The sequence below is a fragment of the Ochotona princeps genome, chromosome 8 (assembly GCF_030435755.1).
Source record: "Ochotona princeps isolate mOchPri1 chromosome 8, mOchPri1.hap1, whole genome shotgun sequence".
NCBI lineage: Eukaryota > Metazoa > Chordata > Mammalia > Lagomorpha > Ochotonidae > Ochotona > Ochotona princeps.
The window spans coordinates 45,104,025-45,125,777 of record NC_080839.1 but is presented as its reverse complement, the minus strand read 5'-3'; the positions used below and the strand labels follow the sequence as shown (position 1 = coordinate 45,125,777).

The 21,753-nt window shown below is 55.0% G+C and overlaps 2 protein-coding genes across 3 annotated transcripts; one reads left to right on the top strand and one right to left on the bottom strand.

Moving 5' to 3' along the window:
• Positions 1–820: 820 nt before the first annotated feature.
• On the top strand, positions 821–13,242 carry TEX261 (testis expressed 261). 2 transcript variants are annotated; one of them, XM_058667943.1, is made up of 6 exons: positions 821–870; positions 9,478–9,557; positions 10,070–10,223; positions 11,883–11,950; positions 12,620–12,722; positions 12,936–13,242. In XM_058667943.1, the coding sequence occupies exons 2-6, from the start codon at positions 9,549–9,551 to the stop codon at positions 13,049–13,051; spliced, it is 450 nt and encodes a 149-aa protein (XP_058523926.1). In that variant the 5' UTR covers positions 821–870; positions 9,478–9,548; the 3' UTR covers positions 13,052–13,242. The 2 variants fall into 2 exon arrangements, with proteins under 2 accessions (XP_058523926.1, XP_004582867.1); XM_004582810.2 differs by lacking the exon at positions 821–870 and adding an exon at positions 8,476–8,641.
• A 2,568-nt stretch (positions 13,243–15,810) lies between these two features.
• ANKRD53 (ankyrin repeat domain 53) lies at positions 15,811–21,277 on the bottom strand. The gene is made up of 6 exons (XM_058667942.1): positions 20,785–21,277; positions 20,494–20,614; positions 20,081–20,280; positions 18,912–19,076; positions 18,453–18,573; positions 15,811–16,707 (listed from the first exon to the last, which is right to left on the bottom strand). The coding sequence occupies exons 1-6, from the start codon at positions 21,141–21,143 to the stop codon at positions 15,994–15,996; spliced, it is 1,680 nt and encodes a 559-aa protein (XP_058523925.1). The 5' UTR covers positions 21,144–21,277; the 3' UTR covers positions 15,811–15,993.
• Between the last annotated feature and the right edge of the window lie 476 nt (positions 21,278–21,753).

Below are 21,753 nucleotides of genomic sequence, written 5' to 3'. Positions count from 1 at the left end.
GAGGCACTGTGTGCAGCTGCCGTGTCAGTCCATGTTAGTGCCAGGAGGGCTGAGCGGAGCCTGGCTTCTGGCTGCACGGATGGGGGAACGTGGGTGAGAAAATTTCTGCAGGGCTCCAGGGAGCTGAGCCATGTGAGACACTGCTCCCAAGCATGTGTGTGGCTGTGCACATGTGTGCTGTGTGGATGCTGGTGCACACATATGTCGCTTAGGACTATATATGTCAGTCACACACCTACTGAGTGCATGGCTACTTCATGTGTGCTGAGGATTCTGGGACTAAGTAGGCCTGAGTCCTTCCCTTATGGAGCTTCCCTTCTTAAGGAAACACACAGAAGAGGGTGAAGCCACTGTCTAAAGCGTCAGCATCCCCTATGGGCACCAGTTCATGTCCCAGCTGCTCTGCTTCCCATCCAGTTCCCTGTTTGTGGCCTGGGAAAGCAGCAGAAGGAAGTGCTTCGGCCCCTGCCAGCCATGTGGGAGACCAAGATGGGGCTTGTTAGTGCTGGCCTTTGTGTCCATCTGGGGAGTGGGCCAGTGGATAGAAGATCTCTATTTCTCCCAATTTTTATGAATCTCTTTCAAAATAAATTAATGAAAAAATATTTTTTTAAATTGAAAATATTTAGCATCAACTCTGCTGTTGTGTCATGATGTGTGTGGTGATGGACGTAAAGCAGGAAATAGGAGGGAGGTATCATGTGCTGCTGCAAACCAGAAGGGCTCCTTGGAGGAAGCAACCAGGGCCTGTATGATGAGGAAGCAGCCTGCAGAGTGTCTGGAGGACAAGGGCTGAAGACCGAGTACAAGGAATAGGACCAGAGCCACAGGAGCTGGCACTCAACGCTGCAGCTGACGTGGGTGGCACAGGTAGGAGGCAAAGCAAAACAGCATTGGCAGCCAGGAAGGAGAACAGGAAGAACCTCTTGTCCAGCTTGGCCTAAATCCAGTCCTGTTGCTAGGCCACTGGGGGCTTGCTTGGCTTGCGCACACAGCACCTGTGACTGTCCCCAGTAGATGTTCCAAGCTAAGTAGGTCCAGATGTGTCCACATAGTGGGCAGGGCCAAGCAAAGTGTTCAGGACACACATGGCCAGGCTGGGACCAGGAACCAGTGCCTGAAACTGTCTTAGAATGTACAACCAGGGGTCAGTACCAGGACTGCCTGAGAATGCCCAGATGCCTGGGACCTGTGGGAAGGGTGTAAGAAACTTGTGTCCAGGGTCCCAGAGATCCACTGGAACCCCTGGTGATTCAGTTCCAACTTTTCCTTGGGGATCTGAGGCCTGTCCTGGTGCTTAGTGGCCGGGATTGGGCCTTGGAAAAACCTGGAGACTGTCATCCAGGCACCTCCCTTCTGTAGGAGGGGTATGTTCCAGAACCGAGCAGTGGTGTGGAAAACTGCCTCCAGGCTTGACTTCTGTCTCCCAGAGCCCACAGCCCTGGACCACCTCCTAGGCATGGGGAGGAGATGCTGAGGTAGCTTCACCTCAGGGGGCCTCCAGGTGAGACTGAGTGGACACAAGGTAGAGAGGTTATGAGTGGGGAAAACAGTTGGCACCACCCTTCAACCGGCCAAAGGGCTTCCTTCCTTGGGGGAGGATTGATCTGGGCATCCCTGGAAAAGGTCAGATGTGGAGGCTATGGGTCTACCACACACATGCTGGACTGGTAGCACCCTGATGGCTCGCAGGTCTGGAGCAGGTAGCTGTGGGCTTCTGCACCTGTATCTAACCATGCGCCACCCCTTCCTTCGGCCCCTGCTCTGCGATCGTGGGGGAATGGCTCTGCGTACATGCCTTTCTGGGGGGGGGGTGTGTGCGAAGACTTACAAATGTCTTGGGGCTTGTCACCTGTCAGCCTCTGAAGCCTGTAACACCCATTCTCTGCTCTGAGCCTCAGGCTCTCGCGGGAGGAGCTGCCTGCTCCACTCTCGTCAAGACTGTGGAGAGTGGGGGCAAGGGGATGCCTGCGGCCCTCGGGAGAGGCGACTCTGTGGCTAGCAATCGGCAGAGCCTGCAGAGCCTGCACTTAACCTCACCTTCACCTTCACCCTCACCCTCACCATGTACATGCACACACGTACACACACACACACCTGCACGCACACACAGGCTGCCACACCACCAGTCAGGTCAGAGCCCTAACTCCAGACACATATTAATCCTGGCCTGTTACTGACCTCTGGCTGGAGGTTCACACTTGCATTCCTGCTGTGTGCAAAGTGTGATAGGGAGGAAAGACAAGTGGAGCAGTCAAGGAGGCAGCTCATCAAGTGTGCTGGAATCTGAGATTTCAGATTTGGGATGAAATTAAGCCTCACTCCAAGCCACCTTATCAATTCTATCAACCACAGGCCAGAGAAGAAAGAGGTTGGGACAGACTGGCACAATCATGAAGGAAGGCTTCTTGGAGATAAGGATAGTATCTGGTGTTGAAAGACTGTAGGAACTGGATAGACAGAGAAAGTGCAGAAGGGTCTTTGAGATGCGGCAGAGGCAGGTGGAAAACAGGCTGGGGAGGCAGGAGACAGGCTGGGCAGAGTTCCTCAGTGTTTCAGAGCTGTGTCTCAGAGTGTCTTGGGCAAGGGTGGTGGGTAGAACCACCAGATGAACTCCAAGGGTACCCCTTGCTGAGTAGGGGTTGGAAGAAAGGGCAGCAAGGGTAGGCTGATCCTAGAGCCCAAGGGCAGGAGGCAGCTGGCACAGGAAAGGCCCGGAGCTGCAACTGGAAGGTATGGATCACACCCCACCCAGGTCAGCTCATCACACTGGCCTCACTCCTCTCACCCACATGGCGTAAGCTGGCTGCCCTTGAGCTGGCAAGCTGCCTTGGCAGTGGCTTGGAGCCAGGTGCTGTGCACAGAACCCTCTGGCCAATCCCCAGGCCCTTCTGCAGGTGGGAGGGGCCCAGCTCAGGCCAAGGATCCACCCTCTGATTGAGGTAGCATGACCTGGGAGAAGCCTTGCTGCAGAGCCCAGGCCTGTGGGCAGTCTGGTTCTTGCCCACCTCACACACCTGTTTGGGCCAGGTTCTGTGTTGGGCATGGGGACACAGAGAGGAGTACATTCCCAGGATATGCACAGGAAGTATGTGAGCTGGATATCAAAGAATGAGCAGGAGCCTTTTGGGTGGAAAGGCAGGTTGGGTGTCATGAGGAGGTGACTCAGTCTGCTGCGGAGGTAAGCAGAGCAGAGCAGACACTGCCCAGGTCTCTGTTTTCTGATGGGTGGAAAGCAGCAAGCCCAGGGCAAGGGGGATCCCAGTGCACCTGCCTGGCATGCGCTCTATGTGATATCTATCATGTATCAGGCTTCTGCCTCCCACAGCCCCCATATCAGATTTCTTAGCTCCAGGGGTTGGACGGAGGCTGACTGCTACTCTAAGCAAAATAAGGGTTCTGTCAGGGAGGCAGAAAGCACAAGAGGAGACAGAGTAATAATGGAACAGCAAACCCTCCAAGTCCACACAGACTCATTCTGCTGTAGTGGGCAGCCCCTTGCCTGCTGGACACCAGACACACCTTGGAGGGATTACCCAAGGAGGTGGTAGGCATGTTTACCAGGGAAGTTTGTGGACATATCAGGAGGCTGCCAAGTGAGGCTCTCATGGGGCCTGGTGAGAAGGTGTGAAGATGCGGGAAGAGCATGTGTGAAAGACAGAGAGAGTGGCATTTGAAGATGATGTCACACATCTCGATGATTGGGAATGTGGGCACTAGTGCTAGCAAGATCGTGGGGGTGGCACCTGGGTGACCAACCTGTCCCAGTTGGCCCATCACAGCTTTGATGGTCTGGGGCCTGAGCCTAACAGTCCAATTGGTCACCTACTGAGACTTTAATAGCAATGACCCAACTTCCTCATGCCTGTGTAAAATAAATATGAAACTTCGGAAGGGAATTGAAAGCCAGATAAGAGGACAGGCTTTCAGTGCAAGGGATTAAGCTCCTGCCTGGGGCATCCCCATCCCGTATCAGAAGAGCTCTCCCTGGAGCCCTGACTACTCTGCTGTTCATCCAACTTCTGACTAATGCATTATGGGAGGCAGTGGGCGGTAGTTCAAGTGCATGGACCCTTACCCCCCATGTGGGATACCTGGACAGAGTTCCTGAATCCTGGCTTTGATCTGGCATAATCCTGGCTCTTGCAGACCTTTGTGGGAGCAAACCCGTGGGTGGAAGATCTCCTGGTGTTTCTGCCACCATGCCTTTCCGGTGGACGCCAATGTATGAAATAAAGCTGGATGAGACTGGGGTTCACTGAAAACGAGCCGTCTGCACAAAAAGGAGCTGGAAAAGTAGTTACACATGGCCTTGATGCACTGGCTTATCGGGCTGACTGACTGACACCATCTGGCCAGTAAGTCATTCAAGAAAAGTTCCCTTAAAGACCTCAAGCAAAGCACTTGAGCCCCTGAATGCTATTTCTCCTAAACATGTGGCCCCAAAGTGAGCAGCGGCCAATCGGCAGCTTGGGCTATTCTTGGTAACCACTATATTTATGATGAGGAAAAACCCCCTCTGTCCCTTGGTTTGGGGCTTTTTTTGTTGTTGTTGGTTTGGTTTGGTCTCCACATGCGGTTAGAGAGTCTCTTTCCCCACTGGCCATCCTCATTTTGTCCCCTTCATTCTCACACTTAGTGTGTCTCAACTTGCCTTCCATGTTGACAGAATAACACCTACTTTGTAGAATTAATGTGAGTGTTAAACAAGAGAGTTTGTAGCAAGGATTGGGTTCAACAAATCTGAACTGGACACAGTCTTTTTTCTGAAAAGTTCCAGGGGAAGCCAGATCAACCTGTTCAATAGAAGGGGTAGAGGGGAAGGGGGGGAGGCAGCACTTGGCGCTGTGGCGCATTAGGTTTATTCTCTGCCTGTGGCACCAGCATCTCACATGGGCGCCGGTTCAAGTCTCCACTGCTCCACTCCCAATCCAGCTGCCACCACAAGTTGATCCAAGGTCCACCTGGGAGATCTGGAAGAAGCTCCTGGCTTCTGACAGCTTAGTTCTTTGAAGAGTGAACCAGGGGATGGAAATCTCTAATTCTCCTTTACTCTTTCAAATGATAAGTCTTTAAAGAGAGAGATCAGACTATGCATGCCAGGGCCTTACAGCGCCTTGTGCATTCAAAGCCTCGGGCTACTCCCCTCTCCTCATGCGTGCCTTCCTGTTACCCGAACCTCCCCACCCCCAGCTCCTCAATCTGTCCCCTGTACACAGGAGCTGGTCTCAGGCTCAGTAGCTTAGCCAAGGACCACGCTGAGGTCATTAAGACAGTTCTCTTCCCATCCAGCTCCCTGTTTGTGGTCTGGGAAAGCAGTTGAGGACGGCCCAGTGCTTTGGGACCCTGCACCCGTGTGGGAGACCTGGAGGAAATTCCTGGCTCCTGGCTCCAGATCGGCACAGCACGAGCCATTGCGCTCACATTGGATGGAAGATCTTCCTCTCTGTCTCTCCTCCTCTGTGTATATCTGACTTTGTAATAAAAATAAATAAATCTTAAAAAAAAAAAGACAGTTCTGTTATCACTGGGAAGTTCTTTACCAACCATCTTGGTCAGGCTGGAGCTTGGGAGAGGGCAGCACACGGTGCCAGGACCGTGTGTGAGGCCAAGCGTGGAGTGGAACCAAGGTGGGGAAGCCGGGTTTCCACAGACTACGTGGAGGATACGGTGATGCTGTTTCCCATTGTTTGTCTAGAGTGGAGTTCACTGGATGAGAACTGAGAAATGGTAAACAGTAAACCTGCAGGTGACGTGGGCGCCCCAGAGTGCGGGCTCCCGAGGGACGGCACCTCGCAGGTGTTCACGTTCCAGGAAGAGGGCATTCGTGGAGGAGACGTGATAGGGCTCACTTCCTGGAGTCCCTCACACAAGCACCACTGTTGGCTACTGAGCGCCAGGTGCGTGTGTGCAATGCGTGTGGGTGCGACCTCAGGGCTGATCCGCGCGCTCCTGGCCGCCACTGGAGGGCAGCAGCCGGCTGGCCGGGCGCCAGGCGCTCCCCGGCGCGCAGCCCCCAAGGCACGGCCTGAGCCTCGGGGTCCCAGAGCCTGTCCCCGAACTCGGGAATAGCAAATGTGGGAGAAGAAGGTAAGTTAAGTGAACCTGCGCAAGGGCCCGGGGGTGATGTGCCAAAGCAAGATTGGGAGTAGGGAGTGGGGGCGGTGCATTCGCGAGATCCTGCAGGATTCTGCATAGAAGGGAAGGGACGTGCCTGGGGCTGGGAGAGTGGGAGAGAAGGCAGGATCCACCGAATATGCCAACGAACAGAGAAGAAGACTCCCCGCGACCGTAAAGGGTGTGGAATAGCCCCAGAACACGGATTCTGCAGGCGGACCGTCCACACAAACCCCAACTGCTGCAAGTGCGACTTTCCCAAGTGATGAGCTTTGACAAGCCTCAGTTTCCTGGCTGTGTGTGTGTGGTGGGGGCGAGGGAGGGAGCCGATCACTGTATGTGGTCTCTGTAGTTATAACTATGGAATACATTTACATAGTTCAGTGTTTGAAGGTTATTAAAACTATATATACAGGGCCCGGCGGCGTGGCCTAGCGGCTAAAGTCCTCGCCTTGAATGCCCCGGGATCCCATATGGGCGCCGGTTCTAATCCCGGCAGCTCCACTTCCCATCCAGCTCCCTGCTTGTGGCCTGGGAAAGCAGTCGAGGACGGCCCAAAGCTTTGGGACCCTGCACCCGCGTGGGAGACCTGGAAGAGGTTCCTGGTTCCCGGCTTCGGATCGGCGCGCATCGACCCGTTGCGGCTCACTTGGGGAGTGAATCATCGGGTGGAAGATCTTCCTCTCTGTCTCTCCTCCTCTCTGTATATCCGGCTTTCCAATAATAATTAAAAAAAAAAAACTATATATACAATGAAACTGTTCTGGTCTCGAACTTGATTCCTTTTTTGGAAGCGGGCAGCGGCGCTTCGGGAGTACTTTTATTGAAAAAAAAAAAGTACATACATAGTTTCTTTCTCCTCACCATGTTGCTGTCTTTAAAAATAGTGTGGTCTGGTAACCTGAAATTCTTCATTCACACTTACTGTCCTGCTTTGGGATTTGCGGTATCCAAATAGATTTAGCCTGTTTCCTGGGCACACACCTGTCTGTGGTTTTAAGTCTCCCAGAGTTACTGTGAATTGTAAACAAGGATAGGGGTTTGGCAAATCCTGCTTCTCCTCTTGGGCATTCCCCTCCGGGACCCCTAACTGGGTGGCCAGGTGCCCTTTAGAAGTCAGTGATCACAGACTGGAACTTGGAAGAAAAAAAAGTTTTCTTTAAAAAAAAGTGTGGGTCAGACGTGATGGGTCAGCTGGGATCCCATACGGGTGCTGGTTCATGTCCTGGTTGCTCCACATCCCATCCCGCTCCCTGCTTGTGGCCAGGTATGGCCCAAAGCCTTGGGAGCCTTCACTGTGTGGGAGACCCAGGAGAAGCTCCTGGCTCCTGACTTCAGATCAGCTCAGTTCCAGCCATTGTGGCCACCTGGGGAGTGAACCAGCGGATGCAAGATCTTTCTCTTTCTCTCCTTCTCTCTATAAAACTGCTTTTCCGAATAAAACCTTTTTTTAAAAATTTTACTCATTTTTACTTATTTGAAAGACAGGCTGAGAGAGAAAGGGACAGAGAGATCTCCCATCCACGCCCCAAATGGCCACCTTAGCTGGGAGCCAGCCAGCCAGAAACCAGGAACCAGGAAGTCCATCTTACTCTCACTCCAGTCCTTGAGCCATCATCACCAGCCATCTCCCTGTGCATCAGCTAACAGCCGGCTCAGAAGCAGGAGGGCCAGGGCTGGAACCAAGCAGTCTGGCGGGCAATGCAGGGGTCCCAGGCAGTGCCTTAACTGCTGAACCGAAAGCTCTCCCCACCCCCCAAAATCTCCTTTCTGCTAAAGGTAGAGTCATGTTCCAATGCTTGTAGGTGCATTTTGTTTTTCTTCCATCCGCTCGTGGGCATTGCTGCGCCTGGAGGCTCCCCCAAGAACCCAGTCTAGAGGAAAACCAAGAATGACTGTCAGAAGGCACCCCAACTCCAGCCCCTGCCGCTTCCTAGAGGTGTGACATCGGGCCAGGCAACCTCTGGGCCCCAGCTTTCCATACAGAAAATGATCCACATCATCAGGTCAATTTCTCCCTCGAGCCTTTGGCAGCATGCCTGGCCCTCCCTAATGTTGCCCCTGGCACCTGCGTTAGCAAGAAATAGCTTTGGGGGCCCACCTGCCCGGAGCAGGCTGGCGCGGGAGTCTCCAGGGAGAGGCAGGAGGCTCTGAGTTCCCTGCGATGGGTGCCTCGTCCCAGTTTCTGAGGTGGTCCGTGGGGACCCGGGGAAGCGGGCTGTGAGCTGGAGCGACGCGGCACGCGCAGCCGCAGCCGCAGCACCAGGCCCTCCGCGCCGGCGGGCGGCGCTGCTGCGGGCGGGGCCCGGGGCGGCGCTCGGGCCGGGCTGCTCTCGGCGGCGGCGCACGGCCGTCGGTGGGGCGGGGACGCGGCGGTGGCGGCTCCGTGTCGCCGGAGCCCGAGCGTGCAGGCCGGTCCCGGCGGCCGGGGGGGACGGGCGGGCTGGGGGCGCCATGTGGTTCATGTACGTGCTGAGCTGGCTGTCGCTCTTCATCCAGGTGGCCTTCATCACGCTGGCCGTCGGTGAGAGTGCGCGACTGCGGCCCGCGCGGGCTCCCGCCCTGGCCATCTGTAGTCGCCGGGGAGTCGCATCGCGGGGTTCTCCGGCGGGGGAGCCGCCCTGCCCGGCACCCCGGGCCTGCACCGCCCCGCCACATCCTTCCCTTCCCTTAACCCCGCCTGGCTGCGGGTGTCACACAAAGTCCGGCCCAGCCGGTGCCCGCGAACCGTCAACCGCCTCTGCCGGTGGCGCAGACTGCCCACCCCTCACCCCCGAACTGCTGCTGCCTTTTCCCCTCCGCCCCTATGTACTTGCTGCTCCTCCGCCTGGGACACTTCTCCCTCATCCTGCCCGCTCCCGTGGAGATGTCTTCTCCTCCGGGAATCCCCCCTGGAGCGGACTGGCGGGGGAGGGGTGGGCGTCCAGCAGTCCCTGGACTTGCCCTCCAGTAGCATTTTCACCCCGGGACACGTCAGGCTGGCTGCCCAGGCCCAGGCTGGCAGCGAGGGACCTGGTCTGTCTTGTTCGGTGGTTTTCTGAGCACCCAGCCTAGTACCTGGCCTGTCCTAAGTGCCCTGCAGGCATGTGTTTGCTTTACGGGGTGGAGGTTAGAGGTTAGCCAGGTGTGCTGGGGTGTTAGACGCAGGCTTACTGCTCCACTCGCTAATATGGAACCACTTGGTAGTTTGCCGGGACAAAGTTTTGCCTGGGTTGTTCAGTTTATTGCTGACCTTCCGGACTCCACAAAGGGCCCCCAGAGGATTCTGGGTGGTGAGAGGAGGATGGTCAGGGTGGAGCGGGGTGGGAAGTGACCCTGGCTGATGCTTTCCCTGCCTGCTCCTCCCACCCCCACTTTCAGCGTCAGGACTCTATTACCTGGCAGAGCTAATAGAAGAATACACCGTCGCCACCAGCAGGATCATAAAATACATGATCTGGGTAAGTGTTGGCCTTTGCCAGGATTGCCCCGACCCTTGGTCTGCCCAGAAATCTGGATGCCAAGAGAGTGTGGCGTCCATGCTGTTTCCTGAAGGGACCTCCTGCAGCCCTGGCCTGTACCCCATCTTGGGGGTCTGCCCTCCTTCCCCCCCAGCATCCCTGGCCCCTCTCCCCAAGTGGTGTCTTCACCCCTCACACTCAGCTCCTCATGGTGACGCACCTAGGATCTCCACTGGGTCCTTGCTTAGGGTAGAAAAAACTGTAGATTTTGAGCTCTGATCATTAGCATCTGTGTGTGTTGTGGTCAGGTGTTTTCCTGATGGTGGGTTTGCTGGCAAGAAAATGTTGACAAATAATATGGAAGGATAGTGCTCTGTGGTGGGAGGCCAGAGCTTTGTAATCCCGGAGGCTGACAGGTGTCCTGGATGCTGCCCTGCACAGACGGGCTGGTGAGCACAGGGAGGGTGTCGGGAAGGGCTACCCTACACACGCGTGTGCCTCTGTTGTTGCAGTTTTCCACGGCTGTGCTGATCGGCCTATACGTCTTTGAGCGCTTCCCCACCAGCATGATCGGCGTGGGCCTCTTCACCAACCTCGTCTACTTTGGCCTCCTCCAGACCTTCCCCTTCATCATGCTCACCTCGCCCAACTTCATTCTGTCTTGCGGTGAGAGGGGACAGGGCTGGGGAGGCAGCTGACACACTTGGATGTGCCCAACTTAGTCCCGGGCACCAAAGGGGGTGTGGCGCAGGGAGAGAAGCCACTGAGGTCCCCCAAGAGGCTGGGCTGGTTGGGCAAATGGAGCTCTGGTGCTGGAGGCCCTGGCAAGCCGACCTTGTCTTTGCTCCATGCCTAGAGTGTTGGGGGGAGGGAGGAGTCGGAGAGGGCTTTCCCAGAGAGCTAAGGTTGATCCAGGCTGAGAATGAAGGCGCTACGGGGTGGGTCAAGCAGGAGCCCCGGCTGAAGCAGCTGCAGCCCCAGAGAAGCCGCTTGACCTGCAGAAAACCCAGAGCCCTTCCTTGGCAGGCATCTGTCCCCTAACTCCACAGCATGCCTGAGACCGGCCTTGGCTGGCTGGGAGCCCCTGCAGACAGGGCCGGCCCTGCCCAGGTCCATTGTTCTGGCTTGGTGGCCTCAGGGGAGCAGCATGTAGGGGAAGACCTAGCCCTTTTTGCCTTCGTCCTGTCACCCCTTTGTGTCCCTGGGAAATGGTTTCCCTTTGCTAGGCCTCAGCTGCTCTCACCTGTTCAATGTGGTGTTCCTGCCAGGGCTGCTGGCAGCCTGTGGCACCCAGGAAGTGACCACAGGTACTTTCTGACACTCGTGGATAAGGTATGGGCAAGTAATTCATTCCCAGCGCTGCCGTTTCTTGGTCTCACTGCTGGTAATGCTAGCCACAGAGCAGGCTATCAGATGGAGTGGGGATTTGTTAGAGCTGCTCTCCTGTGTTGGTGGGAGAAGCTAGGAAGCGAATGTTATCCCCGGGAGTGCTTAGCATCTGGACCGGAACTGGTCTCACACAGAGTTCCTTCACATGATGTCACCAGAGGACCCATCCCTAGAGACCAGATCCCTTCTGTGCCTCAGGAATGGGGACCCTGTGCCGTCCATGGCAGCCCTGCTTTTCTGAACCAGCTTGTCTTGCCGTTTCCTTGCCGTTTCCTTCAGCAGTGTGTGGCCTATGCCTTAGAAGAGGGAGAGAGGGACGGAATTGCCGTGAGGGGCTCAGCCTCAGGGGACACGCTCCTTAATGCCGCGCTCCACCTCTCTGTGAGAGTGGGCTACACTACACTCAGTTGCACGCTTCAGGGGTGTGTGTGTTCCATAGTAAGAGTTGACCAGTGTGCCTGAAGGACCCCTGCCCTCACACTGCACCTCAGCACCTCCCACAGGCCCTTTGATTGCCTGCTCCCCAGCGGGTGTGAATCCCATCCACACACCCTCACCTTCCCTGCACCTGCTGTCCACCCGTGGAGAGCTTTCTTTAGGACTCATTTCCGCTGCAAACCAGGTGCATTGTCACGATGCTTTGGATGATGTAACACGGGAGTCTCATTTTTCTAACATGCAAAGCAGCTTTCTTACCAGCCTTCTAATTTTACCTGGAACACCTTCCTGCCAGCAGGTCAGAGCCAATTCTCTGATTGTAACATATGGGAAACAGATCTAGACAGTAGTGTGCTTGGCCCAAAGCCATACTCCAAGTTAGATATGAAGCTGGGATGAGGAGCCAGAGCCCCCAGTCCCTGGAGGCCTTGGGCAGCTTGGAAACTTGGTTTTGTTACCCTCGCAAACTGACTGACTGACTCTCCATTCCCTTAACAGGGCTCGTGGTGGTGAATCATTACCTAGCGTTTCAGTTTTTTGCAGAAGAGTATTATCCGTTCTCAGAGGTAAGAAGTGTGTGATGCGTTCAGCCTTCCTTCTGAACCAGGAATAGAAGGGAGAGGCACTGATTGCTTTGCAAGCTTAGCTATGGTCTGGAGCCCAGTGTCGTCAGGAGTTACATCATTAGAGGCAAAACAAAATTAGCAAAGCTGACGGCGAAGCTGGGAAAACATTGCTCTCCTGCCATGAGCCGTGAGCTCTTTGGAGTTTCTGGGGGGTCATGGCAAAGTCAGTAAGGGACTTTTGGCTGGCCTTGTCGAGTGCAGCCCTGAGTCCCAGCAACTCCTAGCAGCCTCCAGGAGTTCTCCCTATGCCTTGCCCTGTTGCTTCAGTTTGAAACTCTGGGAAGAATAATATCATTTTTTTGAGGAATCTGGGTCAGTTGTCATGAAGTCATCCATCTATATTCCTCCGTCCTGAGGAAATGTCTGTCCTGGTGACCAAGGTTGGGGATGGCGGCTACACGTGGCCGTCCCTAGCCCCCGCCTTTGCCCACAGGGCCGTCTCCATGTGCGAGAATGGCCTGCCCCTGCCTACCAGGGCCTGTTCCCCTTGAGAGACCGGAGGTGTGGCCTTGCCTGCACTCATTGCCACTTCTCTGAGCCACACAGGGACCACGCCCTGCCCTCTCTGGCACCTCCTGGCCCCCTCTGTTCAGGTTCTCTTGTTGCCAGGTCCTGGCCTACTTTACTTTCTGCCTGTGGATAATCCCATTCGCATTCTTTGTGTCCCTCTCGGCTGGGGAGAACGTCCTGCCCTCCACCATGCAGCCAGGAGGTGAGCAGGGGTGTGTAAGGGATGGAGGTGGGCCCCTTCCCCCCCCACGACCTGAGTGCCGGAGAGCTGCATGGAATCTCGGCCTGGGATGTGGACACCTGGGCTCTGGCTTGGGAGAGCTAAGTGCTCCTTCCCATACGTGCAGCTGTGCACTTACACGCGCAAACACACAGAGCCCCATACTCACTCATCTCCCTGCCTGTGTCTCCACAGATGACGTGGTCTCCAATTACTTCACCAAAGGCAAGCGGGGCAAACGCTTAGGCATCCTGGTTGTTTTCTCCTTCATCAAAGAGGCCATACTGCCCAGTCGTCAGAAGATATACTGACCCCCTTGGGGAGTGGCTGTGGTAGCCAGCTCAGGGGAGTCAGGCCTGTGGGCCTCTGGCTAGGTCAGGGCTGGGAGCTGGCAGGCAGCTTCCCCCAGGCCTGGCTTCTCTCTCCTCACAGCTGCAGCCCCATCCCCACCCTCCTCGGGGCTTGGCTTGGCTCGGATCCGATGCTGCTGGAGCACCAGGGAGGGGGGCAAAGTCTGCGTAGCCAAGAGACTGAGGTGGGTCAGGAAATTCTGGTCCAGCTGGGGCAGGCAGGCTGGAGAGCGGACGGTGACAAGTGCTCTGGACAGATGGCCAAAGGGAGGGGCCAGGGCTTGCCACTTCCAAAAGAGTCTCTGCTGTTGAACTGTGATTTCTGTCCATTTGCTGATTCCCGTTTGAATAAAGATTCTAGGTGGCACTGTTTGCCTTAATATCCTGAAGTTCATCTTCTTTCTTCTTGCTCACCTGCCCTGACTGGCCTAGTTCGGCTGCTCCAGGGACTCCCTTTCTGGATTTGGGCTTGCCCTTCTGAAGAGACTGTCCATTGGTGCTGAGTGGGAAGGGGACAGAGAGAAGCTAAGCCTGGTTAGCAAATGGGGAATGAGTGGAAGCAGCCTTCTGACACTCCTCCCTCTCCTGCCGTCTCTTCTTTCCCCCCAAGGCTCTGTGACTCACCAGCCAGGGGAGGGGATGGGACGGTGAGGACCAGGCTGGATGCTCAGAGCATCACAATGTCCTATTTATAAGTCTTTCTCTGGGGAACAGGGTGGTTTCTGGCTGAATTGCAGCCTGGTCTATAGCCTATTTTTACAGAACTGGGACCGGTGGGAGAAGCGTTTGTATTTTTAAGAGCACACAAGATCTGGTCTTTTGTGTGTCTTGGCTCCTGGGGAAATAACCTGTGCCTTCTAAGAGCTCCAGGGCACAGAGCGGCATTTGTTGACCTTGTATTCCAACTATAGTGCCTTGCAAGTGTTCAACTCTATATACTGGAATGCAGTTCCCACGGGAGCCATTACTGGCTACCTCCCATACCTCAAGATTGGCAGGTGCACAGGTGAACTGCACGTGTGTCCCACTGAGCCACTAGGAAAAACCCATGTGCTGGAAACTCTGCATCCTACATGAAGTTGCATCATTTCCTTGGTGTCAGTTTCCATTCTCTTAAAAATACCAGCTCTCACCTTTGGCTGAGAGGACTTGCTCATGTTGGTCTCTCTGCATGCTAATAAAACTTGCAAAGACAGACAAAGTAGAGGATGATGGAGACTAATGTCCTCCTCACCATTGTCCCTGCTCTCCCTCACTGCTTACTTTGTTCCTCATGCTGCTGGTGAGGCCTCATGCGCCCCCGTCCCTGGTCCTCTTGTTTGCAGTGACTGCCCTGAGGTTGCTGGAGGCTCTTTGCTTTATGTGCTCAGCTCACTTTCCCGTGTCCCATCTGAGTGACTCCTGAGCTGCCATGGCTCCTTGCCATCTCCTCTGCACTCACCCTGCACACACTGGGGTCTCAGAGTTCTGTCATGGTCACCCCAGGGAAGCCCATCCATGCTGGTGGCTTCAAGGACTTCACCAAGAAACTGAGGGTTGATTTCCCATCCCCGCATCTTTTCCTGACCTACAGTTCTGCCATTGTCTGGGTACACATACAACTCTAGTCCATGGTCCAGATGGCACAGTTGCCCCTTTTGGGCACCTGTCTTGATCCTAAGGTCACTTGAGCTTGGCAGGAAACCTGCTTTCTAGGCTTGCTTTGTCTTTCTACTCTTGCCATCCAGTCTTGAAAACTGTTGAGTCTTCCATCTCACCATCTCTTGATTTGAGCCACCCCCAATGTCTACTTTCCCTGGGTTTATTGTTATGGCTTCTTCCTGCTCTTTCTTCATCCATAGTTGGAACTGTCTAAGTACCCAGTTAACCAAATCACTCAAGTCACTCCTTGGCCAGAAACCTTCTGTGCTCCCCGCTGCCCTTAGGATAAAGTCCAGATCCCTTAGCAAGGCTGAGAGCACCCTGAGGTCCTGGTCCCTGCCTACCTTTCAGCCCTCATCAGTGGCTCTCCACTCTGGCTGCAGCCTCCTGTGTCCAGAGAGGCCGTGACATTCCCTTGCCACTCTAAAGTCGCTTTTCTTGAGGTCACTACATTGTCAAATCTCAATTTAAACTTTCCTTCCTCTAAGGAGCTTTGGCTGTGCCCTGTCCCCCAGCCACATGCCAGCACACCACACAGGTCCCTGTAGGCTCACTTGCTTGCTTACCTGTCCATCCCCACTAGACTGTACGCTCCTTGAGGGCAGGGACACTCCTTGAATTTTTTTGTATCAGTTGTGCCTGGCTGGTGCCTGGTACATGAAAAGCACTCAATAAATGTTTGTTTATCAAACGAATTGCAGTGATGTGTGCATGGGATTGCAGGGGCTGGGGAGCTGCCTAGAAGTGCAGGTGCTTCCCCAGTCTCAGACTGAAGCTGCAGGTGTTCCCTTGACTTTGGCACATTGCCCTGAGCTCAGTGGCAGCAAGGAGGCCCACAGCAGGTTGCCACGTTGTCTCACAACTTTGGTGCTGCAGATGAACAGTGAAGTTTGGAGCCTGCAGCCATCCTGGAAACCTTGTCCTTGCTGGGTTGGGGCTGAGATGGGATGGCTGTGGAGGTGCCAGAGAGCCACCTTTGATTATGCTAGGGGCCTCAGGACCCTGGCTGGCCCTGAACCTTGGGGTCTGCTCTAAATTGGATTTCCTAGGGCCAAAGAGACTGCAACGAGGAGGTCTGAGGTCTAGGCTTTTATAGAGGGGAAGTTGTGGGGAGGGTGGGGTGTAGGGAGGGACATCATCCTGTCCCTGAGCTTGGGAGTGGGAAGCACACGGGCATACCTTTTTCCTCCCATCCACAACATGAATCAGTACACCTTAGCCTTCATTGGGCTGCCTCAGGTCCACAGGCCAGTGAAAGAACTTTATGGAGGGGTTGTAGGGGTTGGCAGGGCAGGGAGCCCTTGATGGGCTCGCACATTAGCCAGGAAGGCTTCATCAAATGTCTGGCGCAGGCTCATGGCCAGTGTGTCGTTATAGAAGGCGCGACTGTCTGAGTGCCGCTTGTGGGGCACATCCTTAATGTTGACAGCATGAAAATCCTGGGGCACCTGCATCCTGCATGGCTGGCTCTGTGGGTACAGCTCCCGGATTATCACCTCCAAAGGCAGCTGGGGCACGGGCGCCACCCAGTGGCCATCTGCTCTGTGCAGCCATGTGCAGCCATTGGGGCCAGGGATCACGTCCAAGAAACTGCTAAAGTCCTGCTTTTGGCAGGAGTCTGGCTGTATGCCCAGGCGCACGCCCTGGGGGTAGCTGAACTGGGTTGAAGGGGACCTGGCAGGGTTGTTGCTAGGATTCCAAAGCTTGGGTCGCTTGAACGAGGGCCGCTGGTAGATTGGCTTGGATGGCACCTGCCCAGTGCATGGCTGTATACTTCTAAGCTGTAACTTCACCCTGGGTTGGCAGCCCTGGGGAGTCTGTGGGCTTTGCCATTTCGAGGTCTTGGGGAGTACAATGGCGCGGGTTGGGGTAACAGTCATTTGTTTGGTTTTGGAGAGCAGAGAGTGGCGCTGGTTGAACAGCCTGCAGCGGAGCCACTTCCGGAAGTCCATCTCTTTTAGAACCTTGTGTTCCTTCTGCAGCAACAGAGGGCCCAAAACAGGGGTGGAGGGCTGCCCCTTTGTGTGGCCAGACCTTGAACTTGAGGCCTTATTGGTGAGATAGCATTCTTGCCCTTGGGGAAAACCTTCTGATGCAGAGGATCTTTGCTCCACAGGAGGCAACTCCTGGGCTGTTGTCCCTTAGGGGAGATCTCCAGCCTGATGGAGACATAGCCTCTGCCCCAGGTGAGCCTCCGGCTGGAGGACACAGTCCGTGCCCAAGGGAGCACAGCAGATTTTAGGGGAAGAAAGCCCCAGTCTGACAGGATATATATCCTGCTGTGAGGGAGGCTCTGCTTTGATGCAGGATGGGGTGAGGCGGAGCAAATGAGAAGGGCAGGCTGTACCCTTGACCCTGGAAGGAGAAGCACTGAAAAGTTTGAAAGGCCTGGAGTTGGGTTGAGCCAGTCTGGGTGGGCTTCTTGGACATGGTGGGCCAGGGGGAGTCAGGTCAAGGTGGATAGTTGGCTGGATCTCCAGGTTGACCCAGCTCTGTCCCTGCCTCTGCTGGAGCTCAGCTTTCCATCTGTTGTCACCAAATGGCTCCACCCTCTCCCCACAAGCAGTGTCTCAGTGTCTCACTCCCAGATCAAACAATCTGGTATTTTGGAGATTGACCTTGAGCCAGGGGCAGGTTCTGATTAGACTAAGCCAATCAACATAATTCCATCAGCTTTGTCCCAGACCTGAGACAATCAGCATATGGCTTTCTTTCAGTTCTACTCTCATTGGAACAAGAATGGGCACATGATTCAACTGAAACCAATGAGAGGAAGGGAGGACCTGCCTGGGACACCTGGGTGAGGTTAGAGCCACAGGAAAGAGATGGACTTTACCTCCTTCAGACATGTGTGGGACTACAAGTGCTGGGGGATGTGGGCAGCAGAGGAGGGTTTGGGAGCTGATATAGCTGAGGGGAGTTAGAGTACTGATTTTGTCAGGCCTGGAGGCCTCCCTAGTTTGGAATCTACCGATATTCCCAGCATTTCTTCCTGGTTTTCTGGGGTTTACATCATGTGATTAAACCTGCTTAAAATCCCCTTGCTTCTTTATCCTCTGCCAAATCTCCAGCTCAGGTCTGATCCTCTGGATGCACCAAATTGGCAGTTCTCTGCACACATCACACTCTTATGCATCTCAATGCTTTCTCTTCCTTCGGCCCGATCAGCCGTTCCCTAGTTCTTCCTGTGACCAACTGCCCATCTGGAAAGACTGCCCCTTGGGTACCATTTCTTCCCGTACCTTGCAGGATCCCCCTTCACTTCTGGGGGTGGTAGGGAATGGGGGCTGCGGATGGAACAAAGCTGCCCTGTTGTGTTTATCTTGGAAGCCTCCAGACCTAGCAGGTACTAGCACAGAGAGAGTGTTAAGTGTGTTCTGGGAGGAAGAACAGGTCTCTGTTTAACTAGAATCTGAGTCCCAATTAGAGGCTGGGCCTTGGTCTCCCAAGAACCTTTCACTCTGCAGGAGGTGGTTTGCTTGGGTTGCTAACTTGGGCTTTGCTGCAACTAACCCAGGACAAGACTTTTACTGTAACAGGTGGTGTTCCTCTGAGTCTAGGCAAGCAGTGAACCCTTTCTGGGTATTAGTGCTTCTAAACCAATCTTGTCACCTCATGTGGCTCTCTGCCTCCTCTGCTTCAGTGCCCTGATACCTGGTACCCCTGCCACTTCCCCATGCCTTGTTTTGTCCCCATGCCTTCCATAAAGTCTACCCCTTACTTGGTACTCAGCCAGGTAGTCCAGCTTCATGAGGCCCAACTGGTTCTTGAGCCTCTTCAGCTTCCCCATCTCATGGGCAAAGTCATCCTTGTCCCGTTTCCACATGGCATCCTTCAAGAACCTGTGCCAGCGTGAGGATGTGTCACCCCAAGGGGACTACAGAGATTGCTGCTGAGGGTCTGACTAGGGGCGGAGAGAGCTGCCAGAGCTGAAGTGAGAAAGATGTCCCATCCTCACTGTGTGGCTCCTTGGGCACTTCATTTCAGGTGTCAGGGGTCCCAGAACAGGCAGGGAAGATAACATTCAGCCCAAAGGGATGGGCCCTGGGGAAAGCCCTGCCAGTATCATCCTGGGCAGGGGGCAGCAATGGATCCCCCAGGGATCTAGTTCTCCGCACCCTCTGAAAGGCCCTGGGAGAGAGGAAGGGGGTGACAGACTGCTGGTGGGTCTCACACTTACCGGGCACAGGGGCGGTGATTCCACATTTTGCAGTAGTCAATGGGTTTGTATCCAATGGAGTCCTGAGCATGGACATTGGCACCTCTCTGAACCAGGGTCTGTACACAGCTCAGCAGGCCCTCAGAAGCTGCCAGGTGCAGGGGCGTGGAGCCACTGTGTGTCTGACTGGAGACCAGACCAGTAGGTAAAGGAATAGAAAGAAAGGACAAGCGTATCTGTCAGGTGGGCGCAACAGCTTTCAGGCCCCGTTCTGCTCCAGTCCAGTGGGCAGCTCTGGCTGTGTCCTGCCTTTTCTTAGTACCTCTATCATAGGGAGACAGATTGGACAAAATCAGCTCTAGGATGCATGTAACCATGCAGAACTGCTGAAGGAGAGCTAGGTTGACCCAGAGACTACTACTGTGGTCTTAAACCCACCGGCCCTGCACCGCTCACCATGCCTGGCCATGGGGCCACAAGTCTGCATGCCTGCTCCTTGACCTCATCTTCTGACCTTGCCCAATTCTTCCCTAGCACATGGTCTTAGCACATGATGTTCCCCTCTCTGGAACACTTCCTGTATCTCCATGGCCAGCTCATGCTCAGTTTTCATGTTGCAACTTGAATGTCACCTCCTCTGAGGATAGTTCCTCCCACCCCCTTCACTTCCCACCTAGCAACCTGTTAAGTCCAACTTATGACCCCTTACCTTGCTCTGTCTGCGCCTGTGCTAGTGCTGCCCAAGGGCAGGACTCACTTCTGGGTGCCCACTGCTGCACTCCCCACCTCTGTCCTGCGGCTCTGTACATCCACCAATCCTGGTGCTGCCATGTTGGCGGGCACTGTCATCCTCCCCAACTTCACATGACTCTGAGGAAGTGGTTCCCAAACTTAGTAACAGGTTAGAAACATGTGGTTCATGAAGACTCAGAGAGCTCAGGCCCCATCACAGCATCACAAACCAAATGGGACACAGATTTTCTAATCAGTTTGGGAACCAGAGGTTGGGTCATTTTGCCAGCAAGTCTGGGTCCTCTCCCAAAGCACAGTGTCTTTACCACTGTACCATGGTGACTCACTGACAGCTTTATGTGGGACCCAAGCCTTGGCCTCTTCTGTGTGGATCTTCTCGCCCAGAACTGGAGTTCCTGTGTGCCCAGGCTCTAAACCTCCCTCCAGGGTGAACTCACGCGTGGAGGCTTGCCCCTTTATCGAGCAAGTATTGAATGCACTGGAGGGCCACAGCCTTGTTGTCCTTGTGGATGACCAGGTGCAGGGCTGTCTCGCCATCAAGGGTGGGCAGGTCCACGGGAAACTTGTACTCCTCCACCAAGACCTGCAGGCAGGTAAGCTGGCCCTTCTGGGCTGCCATGTGGATAGCAGCAAAGCCCTGTGGGGTTCCAAGTGGGCAGCAGGCTGAGCCAGGCTTGCCCGGGGCCACAAACCTGCAGGAACTTCATGAGGGCATCCTTCTGCTCTGTCCTGCCCCCAGGAAGGGAAAAGCTACAGCGGAAAACACTTAATATGACCAGCTGCCTGCTGGAGAAGCCCTTTGGCGGGGAGGAGGACGCCTTGTCCCTGCCGCTCCCCTGCACAGCCTCACCTTGTCGTTGGCCTGGATATCTCCGCAGTGTTGATCCAAGCAGAACCGCAGCCATTCCAGGTCGCCCACCGCCGCAGCAAACAGCTGGCAGTAGCCCTTATGGTCGGATTCCTCGATGGGGCTAGGGTTGGTGGCAGAGATGAACAAGGAAGGGCCAGGACCACTCAGGGACACCGGCCCTCCTGGAGTCATTTGACAGAGTTGCAGCACCGCCAGCTCCAGGTCCTGGTCACCCAGGACCACGCTGTCGCACTCGCACCCGCAGCCGGGCTACCTCCCCCCTCGGCCCACCTGAGCTCCAGGTGATTCCCGGTGACCTTTAGAGAGACCTTCTGCCCGCCTTGTGGCGCCAGATGAAGCAGGCAGGAGCTATGCCGCTTGCTAGCCTTCCCATCCTGCCTCCTGCTTGCCCACCGCTGCACATTGAAAAGGCTTGAGCGCCAAGGCCGTCCCGGGGCTGGAGCTTGGTTTTTCTGGCTCTCCTCAGCCTCCCGGGAGAGGGCCGGGCCACTGGCTGTGTGCTCCGGGACTTTAGTAACCCTGCCGGGCGCTTCAGGCGCCTCGTGGGACCCCAGCCGGCCCAGGACACCTAGTCCGGTACTGCTAGCAGCTCCCACCGCCCCCGGGCTACTGTTCTGGGGACCCAGCATCCAACACACAGCAAAGGAGAACTTTAACTTTAACCCTAAAAGGTGGAAACAGAAACGCAAGGAGGCCGGCAACAATCGCAGTGGACCTGGCTAGAAAAATCGTTGTGAGTGTTCTCCTTGTCCTGGGAGCACATTATGAGCTGGCATTGTTCCCGCACCCGGGTCACATTATGACGCATTGTCGATTCACCTGTGCTGTACAAGAAACAGCTGTATGGCTGGCTTCCTCCAATGGGTTCCCGGAACCGGCCCTGGAAGCGGATGGCGCCACAGGCGAGTGCACGGGTGTCCGCGGAGTGAGTGGGGGATGGAAAAATGGGGCTTGGGCGCAGCACAGCCACAATGTCTTGGTTTCTGGCTCTGCAACATGGGGATGACAGGGCCTACTACGAAGGGAGCGAGGGATGCGAGCAGCCAGAGTGTACCCGAGCCGCACTGCTGTGTCGCACCATCCATCGCGTTGAATAGTTTGACTTTAAATAAGTGTTTGTTAATTTGCAGGTGGAAATGATGTTCTAGTACGACTGTATGATTACTAGCAAAGTCGAACATTTAATCAGTGGTGTTTCTGAAAACTTTATTCATATTTGTCTTTTATATTAAAAATGCT

Excerpts from the sequence above, each read along its gene's own strand:
- TEX261 (XM_004582810.2), top strand. The coding sequence starts at position 8,572 with ATGTGGTTCATGTACGTGCTGAGCTGGCTGTCGCTCTTCATCCAGGTG. Across the intron at positions 9,558-10,069 it reads TCATAAAATACATGATCTGG|TTTTCCACGGCTGTGCTGAT; the intron begins GTAAGTGTTGGC and ends CTGTTGTTGCAG. Across the intron at positions 11,951-12,619 it reads AGTATTATCCGTTCTCAGAG|GTCCTGGCCTACTTTACTTT; the intron begins GTAAGAAGTGTG and ends TCTTGTTGCCAG.
- ANKRD53 (XM_058667942.1), bottom strand. The coding sequence starts at position 21,143 with ATGCTGGGTCCCCAGAACAGTAGCCCGGGGGCGGTGGGAGCTGCTAGC. Across the intron at positions 20,281-20,493 it reads ATATCCAGGCCAACGACAAG|GGCTTTGCTGCTATCCACAT; the intron begins GTGAGGCTGTGC and ends GGAACCCCACAG. Across the intron at positions 19,077-20,080 it reads AAAGGGGCAAGCCTCCACGC|TCAGACACACAGTGGCTCCA; the intron begins GTGAGTTCACCC and ends TCTGGTCTCCAG.